At 45.4% G+C, this 13,538-nt stretch overlaps 1 protein-coding gene across 6 annotated transcripts in view; it reads left to right on the top strand.

Annotated features, from left to right (window-relative positions):
* Positions 1-13,538, top strand: part of FRYL (FRY like transcription coactivator) — a 221,605-nt gene that overhangs the window by 194,690 nt on the left and 13,377 nt on the right. For all 6 annotated transcript variants that reach the window (XM_045284305.1, XM_045284304.1, XM_045284303.1 and 3 more), the window contains 4 exons: positions 934-1,101; positions 7,422-7,672; positions 10,684-10,891; positions 12,547-12,696. In XM_045284305.1, the coding sequence (XP_045140240.1) occupies positions 934-1,101; positions 7,422-7,672; positions 10,684-10,891; positions 12,547-12,696 (777 nt within the window). The remainder of the gene's footprint in view (positions 1-933; positions 1,102-7,421; positions 7,673-10,683; positions 10,892-12,546; positions 12,697-13,538) is intronic.

Genomic DNA, 13,538 nt, shown 5'->3' with positions numbered 1-13,538 from the left:
ACAGCTGCTTGAGAAGCCACCCTTAGACTCATTAAAAACACAAAAGGGGGGCCACAGAAATGTAAACTGGGGTTCAAGGCTACATGGTGACTATGGTAGTTAGTTCTCTAGTGCCCTGCTGTAGCAGAAAGACCCTATGTGGCTAGCTGTCACAAACAAGTTTACTTTCTCGCAGGGTAGGAGGCTGTAGCAGTCCAACTTGCAGCTGCCGAGTTTAAGGGACTCCTTTTCTCGGTAGGCTCTGCAGGAGGCCCTGGTCTGGGCCATGTTCACAGGGCTTGCCATCCTTCTTCGCCATCTCTTGCTCTGCTGACATCTCTCAGATTGACTCAAGATAACCAGGAAACGAAACTCACTGGCATCCAGGCAATCCCAACTCATAGTGACCCTCCAGAACCGAGTGGCACTCCCCTGGGATTTCCAGGGCTGGAATCTTGATGGGAGCAGACAGCCTACATCCTTCCCTCTTACTCCCTCAGAGCACCTGCAGGCCTAACTGGCCACCCTTGTAGTTAGCAGTTCAGTTGCTAGCCCTCTGGGGTTCCTAGACTCAAGATATGCCCTACACCTAAGCTGCCTCATTGGCATAACAAAGACATCCATTCACAAATGGGACTCTAACCACAAGCCTAGCAGTTAGTTAGGCTTTGCAACAGAGATCTCTGCGGGGGTCGTAGTTCAAACGACTTAGTTTTTGTGTAGCGAAATTTAGACCGTGCCTTTGGTTCCGCTGAATGGTTTAGCGACTCACATTGCCAGTGTCTATGAGAGAATCAATGGGAGGACTGGGGGTCGGGGGCGGTGGGGGGTGTCATGGTCTGTTGTCAAAGAAGCTCTTGCCCTCGAATGCCTTTTGTTACCGAAAATGTCTCTCGTGGCCCCTGACCGTGGCTGACTCACAAATGAATCCTTCGTTGTACTCTCTCCGTTCAGCTAAACAGTGACTCGGTCACGGACGAGACCCTGCCTGACCATCCCGATTCACTTCTGCAGTCGCAAGACTCCGCCAGCAGTGCCACCACAGAGGACGTACTTCCAATCAGAGGAGAGACCCCAAGCGTGGAGCCTTCTCTAGATAACGCTAACAGCCAGCTGCCTGAGGTGGGGCAAAGTAGAAGCTGGTGCATGGCCAATCTGGGCTCCTTTTAGCTCTCTGCCCCAGCCCTCGCTTCTCTGTCAACAAGAGTTTCCATCTGAGACCTTAATTATTTGATTTGTTTCTGGTATTTCTAACCTGTATGTCTAAATGGAATAGACAAATTAGATTTTTTTAAAAGAAGGGGGAAAAAAACATGACTTAATTGATCTATCGATGTCAAGTTGATGGCTTAAGGAAATGACCTGCAGGTTACAAATCACCTTGAGTGTTTATTTAATGAGCATCTTGTGTTGCAGAATGTGGTTAGGGTCATGGACCGGCCGCTTCTGGGGTGGTGAGCATCTCCCGTAGCATCGTATTTTCTTTGAAGGACCGCTTGTGTTTTTGCCGCTCTCTATGCTTTGTTATGTGGGTGGACGTGATTGGTGCTCTGACAGGATCAAACCTCAGGCCAGCTCTGTTAGCAGTTGGGTTAAATCCAAACTCTATTTTGAAAACACTTCTGGAACCACGCTAGTAGTATGTTTTCTTGGAAAGGCCTGTGAGGAGTCAGCCAGATTCCAAGCTAATGACTGACCCAAACTAAGTAAGTATTAGTTTTCTCAGTGTTTCTTTTGTTTTTAAAGACTATTATAGATACCTTTTTTCCTTTAATGATCTCATTGTTACAGCTCTGTCATACTTGTGTTTATACCTCGGTGAGTATTAGGAAAATACCATATTTTTGTTGGTGTTAATTAACTTGCAGCATTCACCAAAAAACCAAACACTAGGGAGTTGATCCTAACTCCTCGTGGCCCTATATATAGGACAGGGTGGAACTGCCCCGTGGGTTTCTAAGACCGTAACTCTTAGCGGGAATAGAAAGCCTCATCCTTTTCCCACAATGAGGCTGGCGGCTTAAAACTGCTGGCCTTGGGGCTCTCAGCCCAACCAGTATGCCTAGACTGTCAGTCTAGTTCTTAGGTATTGTTTCAGGAAGCTGAATTCTCTTGTCCTTATTTGGTCGACAGTTTACATGCCCTGTTTGAACCCTCTTCAGTAGTAAGCAGGGAATGTGTTCTGCAAGGAAGGCCTCTCTCTGGGCCACCTTCTCAGCAGTTATTAAGAGAGCCATGCTGGTGGGTGAGGGCAGACAATTCCGTGTAGCCAGTATGACTGAGGGTGCCCTATACACCAGGCATTCTAGTCAGTGCTAGAAAGATGGACAAGGTATTGCCCCTGTTCCAAAGGATTTTACAATATATTCAGAGAGACCAAAAGGTTTTTAAAAGGGGAGGTAGCGTGAGGATTACCCTTCAGGCCTAACAGCTCAATAATAGGCATTGTTCAAGGCTTAAGGAAGGACCGGTCGGTTCTGCACTAGAGAGCAGAGGACAGGCTTCGAGATGATGGGCAGTTCAGACCAGAGGGAGTCTGTGGAGAAAGACTGGCAGCTGCCGTGCAGTTTTATGGTCAGTTCAAGTAGCAGCCGTAAACGTGAGCTTTCTGGAGAATAAAATGGGAGCAGGATGAGGAGCAGTAGATGAGGAGGGTCAAAGAAAGAAGGGTCCTATATGCCACACTGGAGAATTTAGGCTTTTTCTTGAGATGCCTGGAATCTGTGAAGGCGTTTCTTTCAGTTGGCACCTGTTAGGTGCCACAGCATACACGATACCTAGATGGGAACCCAGAGCGTGCACTCCTTCATTTAACCGGTGTTTGTTAACACCTGTCATGTGCTAGACTCAGTCCTAGCTGCTGAGATTACCCAACAGACCGAGGTTCCAGGACAGTTAGAGGCCAGCATTTCAAGTGGCCTCCGTGATCGAGGAGCCAGGCCCTTGAAGATCCAGAGGAAGCGTGTTCTAGGCACAGTTGTTCTAAAGACCCTAGTGCAGCTGAAGAACAGTCGGGCTGGTGCAGAGTGAACGTGAGAGAGTGCTGGAAGGGGGATGGAATCCCAGGGGTGGGCTGGTCCACCCTTGGGGTAGGTATTGGGGGCCACACAACGGGAAACCAAGAAAAGGATGTGATCTGCTTGTGTTTATTTTTAAATCTCTGCTTTTTGGGTGGACCATGGACTATAGGTCCTAGGCCAGCCACATGAAGCACAGGAGAGTCTAGGTGCTTGCTAGTGGGGAGAGAAGCAATCTGCTTTGTGTTTTAGCCAAGACCCCATGATCAGACTGTGGAGGGTGGGCGGGAAGAGGTTACGATAAGGAGATGAACTTGAAGACTATCAGCAAGAGTAGGAGGGCCTGGACCAAGAGTTCATGGACACGAAAAATTGGCTTCAGGAACTGATGAATGAATGCGTGCTCTGCTGTGCCTATTTTTACCAATATTTAAAGTTTTAACAATTAAAAAGTTGAGAGAAGTGGCTTGCTTTAGAGGTAAGCATTAAGTAGACTTTTTGCCTTTCTCGTGTTGGAGGGCTCCCTAGGTAAGCTTGAACTGCAAGCTATTAATCCAGTCCATACTACAAGAAACACAGTAGGTGCTCTCATTCAAAACAATGGAATGCGGCAGATTGGTACTAGGGATACCTTTGTAAGAAAAACAGCATATTTAAAGTTCTTTTACAAAATCTTGTTTTTATTTCGTTTTGGTTATAAAATCTCTCACTCTGGAAGTTCAGAGAAGCTTTTCCTAGGAGAGAGTGACTAGAAGACCGAATGAAAAGTAAGCATGGAAAGCGGATCCTTTGGAATCACGCGAGCAAACGTCACTAAAATGAATGGGGATTTTAAAATCGTATCCCGTAGTATTTCCCTTAGAACTAGTGGGGCTGACATGAAACTCATCACCCAAGAATATCCGGAAAAGAATCGTTCTTGTGGTCAGAGGCATTGGCCCAATTTTTATGCCTAATCCACTCAAAATAGGTGGGGGGAAAGAATTCAGCTAGGAGAAAGAATCCTTTCATCAGCTGTTTACTTATTTGCATTTTCCCCTTCACTCGTGTGACTACAGAGAAGAGCGAACTCACACAGAGAAGAGCGAACGAGTCAATTGCAGCCCAGGTGTCCGCGGCAGGCTGCACTCTGTGCTCTCAGGGGGTCAAGTGCTTCACTTGTGTGAATTCGAGAAACCTTCACCCTGGGCTGCTGCTAGGGTTTAAAATAGCGCGAAATCCAGTCCATGAGTTGTAGTATTAAGGTTTGGGAGGATGGGAGGAGCCAGCCCCCCACTGCTAATCTCAGGTTCAGTAATGCACAATTGTACGGTTGAGATATATATATTATATTAAAGTCATCGAGAGCATGAGCAGTAGAGGAGAGAGATTACAATAACGCAGTCAGACACATTACATGGTAGAATTGCTCACCTCAGCCCCACTTGGTGGTCCCCGTGGAGAGAGGGCGAAGGGAAGGAGGAGAGGAGAGGGGAGGGGCAAGAGAGGCAAGCAAGCAGGACCATCGAGAGCCCAGCGAGAGCTCTCTATTGCTGACCCAGGCCTATATACCTTTGGGGTGTGCAAACCCACTAATTACAGGTAAAGACATAGGTCACAGGAAGGGGTTACACTCTAGGTTATACAGCAATGAGGGGGTGGTCTAGGGACATACGTGCAATAGGAAGAGCGATTAGGGGCAAGATGGGTGGAGCCTAGATTTATACATGTGGCAAGATGGGCGGAGCCTAGATTTAGGATGGCAGTTTATAACTGACCTGTTCCCTGGGTCTCCATAGGAACCATTATCAGTAGGGTGTGAACTCTGCCTACAGGAGCCTGTCCATTGTCCCCAGCAGCAGGGAGCAGAGCCCACTGTAGTTTGGCAACTGATCACCCTCAGGGAAGATGCCTGCTAGCATCTACCTCCCCCCACAATGAGTGACACAAATTCCCTATTTTAAGAACCAAATCTTTGGGTGTCACAAAGAATGTGTGTGTGTGTGTGTGTGTGTGTGTGTGTGTGTGTGTGTGTGTGTGTCTGTGTACACACGCATGCCGTTCTCTAATAAAGTGTTCACGACGGTTGGGTTTGCTCACGTACCCATGCCCACCACAATCGATGCCATGAGCCCCAAAGTCACTTCACCATATCTAGGAAGTTTTTGAAATTGCCAACATGTATTATTAATTATGGATGAAACATCTTTCTTGGCGTGTATTCGAGAACAAATGGCAGCTGAATATAGATATGACTAATAAAAAGAAAGGGTATTGGAAATAACAAAGGATCTAACAATATGAATGTTTTAAGAGTTTGAAATAGCATCTTAATTAGTGTAGAACTTTTAACACCAGTAAAACCTCTTGATATAGAAAGAGTCTCACACTACCACATAATTTCTTTCCAAATTGCTAAAGCGTTACACTAATGGCCAAGTCTTTAAAAAAAAATCAGATGGGAACTTCAACTAGATTATATAGAATATTAGATATGAAGCTATAAAGAACGAATGCTATGTTATATAGAAGGCATAGTCTGAAGACTTTGGAACATCAGCTTATTTTCCTGATGAACTGGATCCGAAGCTGTGTTCTTTCGTAATACATTTTGGTTTCCTGTGGTCTTTTTTAAATTTCTTTTACAAAATCTTGTTTTTATTTCGTTTTGGTTATAAAACCCTCTGCTGGGTTCTGTTTCTTCACCTGGAATACCAGGCCTCACCCAGGTCTGTCAAAGGGTCATATGCCATCTCGTCCCAAGAGACTGGGTTTGGTGCCCTCAGCCAGGTTTGAACTTGCCCTTCTTTCAATGCTGGTAGTCCCCGGGGTAGTCCTTCAGAGATTCACCTTGCTTTTGCCACGCTCTACTCCCTATCGCTGTCAAACATTGGGCTAAATCACAAGAAGTATAAATGCATCCTCCTGGCACACCCAGAGCAGAATGGGGTCCAAATCCTGGGCTTCAGAGTTGGGAAAGCAAAAGAGCGGGCTGGTCTACCTGCACTTCACTTTTCATGTCCAGGAAGGGAAGATTGACTTTAACCACCAATAATAAAAGGGAGACGAGAACCACCCTGATGACTTCACAGCAGGGAAAGTACAACAGAAACTGCCCTTGAGACTGTGACACCCCTTATATACAGTGTATGTACTTATGTGTACTGCCAGCCAGTCAATTCAAGCTCACCACAGCCCTAAAGGACATGGTAGGACTGCCCCTTTGGGTGTCCGAGACGGTAACTCTTTTCGGGAGTAGAAAGCCTCTTCTTTCTCCCAAGGAGAGAAATTACCAGCGGTAATTTCGAACAGATGACCATGCATATAACCACTGTGCCAGCAGAGACCCCTAGTGCTCCCCCCACCCCTCAACTTAATTGACATAGTCTGTGTAGAGTCAAAATTGGCTGCTGGGACGGCATGTGAGCTTCTGTGTGCACTGTTCTAGCGGAAAGGAAGGGAAAACCACCAATTCACTCAGGGACACATACTTTTCATCACTGTTTGCGTAGGGTTCGAAAACTAGCCCCTCTTTTTGATAAATGAGCTTGTGATTTAAGGCATGTCCCAAAGTGCAACATTCTAAACTCTCCTATTGTTTCCCAGGATTTAACTCAGTGCTGAAATATGATTAGTACTCAAACCTGATATGAGTTATTGTAGCTTAAGTTCCTGAAGACAGTTGTTATATCTCTATCCAAAGTGTTCTATTTGTGTGTTGTAACAAACAGCAAGCTGCCGAGTTGTTTAAATCAGCGTCCTTCCAGGATAGCCAGTACCTATGTTTGGTAGATGGCCCTGCAGGGCCATTTGCTATTCTGAAATAGCTCCCCTTCTTGTATCCAGAATTCATTGCATTTGCTATTTCAAATAAGAAAATTCATAGTAGGGATAGGGCGTTTTAACTTGCACAGGGGGCCACATTTCTAAGTAAATAGCTAATTCCCCCTTTATAAAAACCAAAGATTGCCTCCATGAGTCTACCTGACAATAAGCGATACCTTTCAACTTAAACCCCTTGTCAACCTGCAGCCATTCAAGAAACAATTTGAGTCAGAGTCCAAAGCCAACGGAAAATTAGACCATGTAAATATGCCCTGCTAGAAGTTGACTGATGGCAAAGGTCATTTATTCTGTTATGAAAAACTCCTTTTAAAAATAATCTAAATAGTTTTGTGTCTACGAAATAGTCTCATGTAATATTTTGTAAGGGGTGCCTGGTTGGTTCAAATGGTTGAAGCCAAGAGGTTGGTCGTTGCAGTCTACCTAGAGGTGCTCAGCAGCTGACCTGGCGATCTGCTTTTGAAAGGGAGCAGTGCCACTCTGCACCTGTGCCGTGGCTGGCAGCTGGAAGTCCACTCCGCCACCACAGACACGTTATATGCTGTAATACACTTTCCACTTGCGTGTGTTTGACGTTAATGCGAGCACGTGCTTGTTTTACAGGATATGAGTCCCCGATTAAAAGAGGAACAGGCTATTACAGGCTTTGAAGATGAGGGGTCCTATCTACTGCAAGAGCAGCAGGACTCTCTGGTGGGCCCGGGAATTCTTGATTTAGAAGAAACAGAAATGCCAGATCCTCTGGCATCCGAGAGCTACCCTGGGTCAATCTGTGAAGAGGACGTGACCTTAGCTTTGAAAGAGCTCGACGAACGGTGTGAAGAAGAGGAAGCCGACTTCTCCGGACTGTCTAGGTGTGGACACAGAATCAATCTCTCTCTCTCTCTCTCTCTCTCTCTCTCTCTCTCTCTCTCTCTCTCTCTCTCTCTCTCTCTCTCTCTCTCTCCCTCCCTCCCTCCCTCCCTCCCTCCCTACCTACCTACCTCCCTACCTAGGTGGCAGTAACTTCCCCCACCCCTTCCCCCAAAGGGCTCCCTTCCCTTCCCATTGTATTTACTTTCGGGTTTCTTTTTAGCTGTTTCAATATAGTCCCGCAAAGCCACCAGACTGTCAGTGACATTCTCCGCACACCCCTCCTGTCAGGCAGCCGCGTGGCCGAGGGTTGAAATCACCGTGTTGTCGTGATCATACATCAACTGTGACAAATCACGGAGTGGACCCCTGTTAGAGAAGAAGAAAGCTGAGCTACCTCCCCCCATAAGATAGTCTCCGGTTTCATTGGGCGCAGCCAAATTTTTAAAGCTTGATCGCTACCGTAGATGAGAGTGATCCCTCCATATTTAGTAGGAACGTTCGTGTTTATCGTCTGCCAGAATGATCCACTTAAATGTTTATTTCCCATTCACTGCAAATTTATTAGCGCACACTGTGAAGAATTGCCTACTAGAACTTTTTCCTTTTCTCATGGGCTGGTTTGAATAACCAGCTGTCCTTTATAGCTCGTGGAGGGGATGTTGGTTGTTGTACACTTTGTAAATCACAGTGTATATACACAGAGGTACAAACAATCTGTGTTGAATGACGTCAGCGCTCAAAGTAACGTCCTTTGAAAGGGATCTCGCTTCGTGCACCATCAGTGTACCAGTTTCCCTAATCTTCTCATGATAATTATTTTTATTTGAAAATGAGTCTTTAATGATGATAACTATTTCATCATTCAACTCTGAATAAGAATTACACATTTACATTTCAAGTGATGAATACCATTTTAAGGTAGGAATGTTTCTCACTTTAAACATATCGAGGAGGATATATATTTGAAAATACTCAGCTATGAACAATAAATTTTAGTGATAAACCTTATTCTTATTACTGATTTGAGTGTGAGAGTAGCATGTGTACATTATACCAGTGTTTGTGGACAAGTCCAGGAAGGATGTCAAGAATTAATATCCAGGTCAATATGCAGCTATTTGAATTTCCATAGGGCTGAAAACAAATGGCTGAGCCCTGAAGCTGAAGTGGAATGGTGTGTTCCTACTAAATATGGAGGTGTATCTGCTCAGGCTTACAGTATACCTTTTATTGTAGTCAGTCACCATGGTAACATTAAAATTAACCTTTTTGAAGTTTAATTTATGTTTTCATTTTCAAATGTTTGGTTTACTTTGATTTTTTTTTCTGTCTTCCCAATTGTAAATTCTCTCTTCCGAATGAATGACTTCATCGTTCGGGTTAAGTCTTATAGAGCTTCCTTGTATTATGAATCATACAACTTGAATAACATTTCTTTATGGAATGTAGGGTTTTTTGGTTGGTTTTTTTAAATCATTTTACTAGGGGCTTGTACAACTTTTTAAAAAAATTTTTTTGTACAACTGTTATCACAATGCATACATACATACATTTTGTCAAGCACATTTGTACATTTGTTGCCCTCATCATTCTCAAAGAATATTGATCCTTCTTCATCCTTTTCTTTTTCTTTTGTATATATTATCTGACTGTCAAGATTACAGACTCCTAAGAAGAAATAGCCCAGGTCTTATGTTTCTCTTGTATGTACTTATGTAATAACTGAACTGGCGGTATGTGCCATGGCTAATGGTATTGTCTTTGAACACAAGTTCAAAGTCTGGCTATGTAGGCTCACTGAAATTCTTGTTCTTTCATCTATAACATCTATAACATCGGGACAATAACAGTACTTAACCCTCACAGAATTATGAAAGTTCCCTGAAATGCCTGCCTAAAACATTAGACATAGCCCTTGGCACAAAAATACATACTTCTAAGCCTTTATAAGATCACTGCCCTTCATCATCATCCATTGGGGACCATTTGAATGAGAGCCAAACCCGCTGCTATCACAAGAATTCCTCACTCACAATGGCCCTGTGAGACAACAGAATCACCCCCTGCGGTTTCTGAAGCTGGTTTCTTCCTCTCCTGGAGCACCTACTGGCGCCAAATGGCTGACATTGGGGTAGCCCCCCAGTGCATAACACCCTACACCGCCAGGCCCTTTCATAGGAAGAAAGAGCTTCCAAAACTGACCAACTAATATGAAATAATAGCAATCCTGATTGCTATTATTCAAAATAAATGACTGGAATTAATCCAGGGAGACAGCATACTGAAGGGTGCAGGTTGCATTGAGAGTGTCTAAGTCAGCGGTTCTCAACCTGTGGGTCACGACCCCCGTTGGGGGTTGAACGACCCTCTCACAGGGGTCACCTAAGACCATTAAAAAAAAACATATTTCCGATGGTCTTAAGAACTGAGACACCTCTCCTCTATCCGTATCCAGGCAGGTCCACCCACATGCAGATATGTCCACGTAAGAGTACCCAGTGTGAAGACTGTTACCCATGCTACACCATGCTTCAAGACAAAATTTCATTTATTTGCCATTAGAAATAAATATTTCACAATATATAATTGCATATTGTTTTTGTACTTCATCACTATGCTTTAATTATGTTCCATTTTTAACGATGAAAATGCACCCTGCAGATCAGATATTTACATAATGATTCCTAACAGTAGCAACATTACAGTGATGAAATAGCAACGAAAATAATCGTATGGTTGGGGCTCACCACCCCATGAGGAACTGTAGTAAAGGTGGAGAACCACTGGTCTGAGTGCAATAGAATTCTTGTTCTAAAGGTCCTGAGTGGGAAAGACCCTAGAAATGTTGCTCATCTGTGCTTCCCCTGGCGAAGCGTAGCTGGCCTGTCTCCTAACCCAAACTGGTGCGTGGTAGCTAGAAATCTTAAAAAATAAAAAATCCACATGGCATGGCGTGTTCTGTTGTGCTGTTTCACGAGCGCCTATGGTGCGTGTGGTGTTTGCGTTACAGTCAAGAGGAAGACGAGCAGGATGGTTTTCCCGAGGTCCAGACGTCCCCTCTCCCGTCCCCGTTCCTCTCTGCCATCATAGCCGCCTTCCAGCCAGCCGCGTGCGACGACGAGGAAGAAGCCTGGCGCTGCCACGTCAACCAGATGCTGTCGGACACAGACGGCTCCTGCGCAGTCTTCACCTTCCATGTGTTTGCCAGGCTCTTTCAGGTCAGTGAGCCGCCGGGGCCAGAGTCATGTCCGACTTACCTGGCAGCGATATGGCTCCTCTCCTCAACTTGGTATTTCAGAATTTGATAAAGTTTGATGTTTTCAAATGTAATATTTAATGATTTTCTAGGAAAAATAATTGGTTTTTTCCCCTTCTAATCTGATAATGTTGTTGTCGTACTGCCAGTGCTGAACACACTTGACTAAGTGGATTTTCTCCTCTTAGGCAATTACCGTATATCCTTGATTATAAGCCTTCCCGAATATCAGCTGAGGCACCTAATTTTACCATAAAACGGCATTAAAAGTGTGCTGAAAAAACTCGGCTTATACACAAGTACATACAGTAGAATGAGACTTAGAAACAGTAGGAGATTTATTTCTGCACTTTGCTAGGCACCCTCAGGAATGCCAAAGACGTTGCACTGAGAGGCTCAGTGTGAGCATCCTTACGTTCTGAGAGAGTGTTCGCCTTCGCACATGTTTTTAACTCTAATGTCAATCATGGAAAATCAGACAGCAGCCCATAGCCACGGCCAGACGGTACAGTCATGAGCAGAATCGTTCAGACAGGCCTTTTAACTGGAGAAGAGCGAGTTCTGCAGGCACGTGCAGACCATTTTCAAGGCTACGCATGCAGGCTGCCCCCCCTGCTCTCGGGAATGAGTGCGGGGTCCCTAGTGTCTCCGATCACTTCTTACCACCTTCTTTCCCAAGCAATACCTAAAGACAGAACATGACGCAGTCACTGATTTGGAGCGTATTCTTGCCGAGTCAAGTTCAGCAATCACAAAAGGGCATTTTGTATGTAAAAGGAAAAAAACCAAGATAATGGTTTTTGGACTCCTCCCAAAACAGCAGAATGTGAGGCTTCCCAAGAAGGGAGAGAAAGGAAGAGAAGGGGAAGCATAGGTTCCCAAACATATTTGGCCCACTGCCCGCTTCTCAGAAAAACAAACAAAACCAGAAACACACACACACACACACACAACTTGGTGCCTCCCTGGCCATTAAAAACTACTATAGCCTCAATGCAGGAGGCAGTGTAAGCATGTGCTTCCACAGCCTCCCGGAGAGCTGCTGGCAGAGTGCTTACACATGAGGCTGCCGGGGAAAGGCTTGACTCTCTCCTCCCAGAAAGACTTGGAGGCCCCCAGGGCAGTTCTGCTCTGTTCCATGGGGCCTACTCAATGAGAATTGAGGCAAGGGCCGTGTGTTTGTTTGTGCTGTTCCAGTGCCCCACAGCGGCCAGTGTTGCCCACTTGGGGACACCTTGGGCTGGAGGGTGGACAGGTGTTATGTGGGTGAAAGGGAAGATCATTTAAGAGAGGAAGATGAGAAAGGGGGATTGGAGGCAGGGCTGGGCAAACTCTTTGGAGGGTTGATAAGTTCTCTAATTTGTCAAACACAAAAATCGTCTGAAATGTAAATACCCACCTAATTCACATTTAAAAGTTTGTTTTTGTTTGTTTGTTTTGTTTTTGAACATCTGAAAAGAGGGGTTTCAGGTCAGTTATTAAAAGTGTGTCTGCCACCGCAATAAGAATACATGAAGACAAAGGTTTGCCCCAATTATACATGATGCTTTTTTACCTAAAGGTGAGAGAGGGCTCCCAAGAAAGACTGAACTGTTTCCTGTGCTTTTCCCCCCACAGACAATTCAAAGGAAGTTTGGAGACATAACCACGGAGGCCATCGGCTGTCTGGGCGGGAGTCTGCAGCGCATTGGTACCAAATTTAAAAGTTCCTTGGAGGTGATGATGATGTGTTCCGAATGCCCCACTGTCTTTGTGGATGCTGAGACGGTGCGTTTTCCCCGGGGAGGGTGGGGGGGCGTGTACTGGGAAGCCCAAATTTGCCAGGGCCCCACTCAGGGGATGTTCTCTTTTAAAAGGCGGTGGTGGGGTCTTGTGGTGTCGTGGCTCATATTTTCAACCCAGTTACAGATAACTGGCAAAATGTAACCATTCCTCACAATTCCCAAGTATTTTAGGCAGTGACTGACGGGTAATTCTATTTCTAAACAGAAGGCTGAGGAGCCCTGGTAGCATAATGGTCACGTGTTGTGCTGCTAACCGCAAGGTCAGCAGTTCAAAATCACCAGACACTCCTCGGGAGAGAGAGTGACAATCTCAGGAACCCACAGGGGCAGGGAGTCAGCAGTGAGGAGAAGGCTAGAGTTTGCTAGTTGCCACGTCCCCGGCAAAGTACCCAGGGCTCCTCAGTCTTTGCCTGTTTTGTTTGGTTTTGTTTGTCTCCAAACACATTCAGAGTATGTATTTAGGTATTTGTTTTAAAGAATTTGGATACTAAAAACTTCCGAGGGGAGACCTGGAAGGTACATACTGATCTGACCACCCGTCTCTCGCCTGCACCAGTACTCTGCCGCATTGGAAAGGGGACTTGTCCTTTCTGAAGGAGCTCTGCTAGCATAGCGGTTACAGGCTAGGCTGCTAACTGCAAGGTCACCAGCCTCTCCTCAAGAGAAAGACAGGGCTTTCTACCCGGTAAAGAGTCACAGTCTCACGGGACAGTGCTCCTGTGTCCTATAGGGTTGCTATGAGTTGCCATCGACAGTGGCAGCAAGTTCGGTGTGGTTTTGCCCTTTCTGGGGACCTTGAAATCCCACGACAGGATTCGTTAGCCT

This window comes from Echinops telfairi, unplaced genomic scaffold (genome assembly GCF_000313985.2).
Source record: "Echinops telfairi isolate 266 unplaced genomic scaffold, ASM31398v2 ScPeMD7_7468;HRSCAF=8506_0, whole genome shotgun sequence".
In the NCBI taxonomy this organism is placed as follows: Eukaryota; Metazoa; Chordata; class Mammalia; order Afrosoricida; family Tenrecidae; genus Echinops; species Echinops telfairi.
Note: the sequence above shows the minus strand (reverse complement) of the source record. Positions and strands in the feature narration are given on the sequence as shown.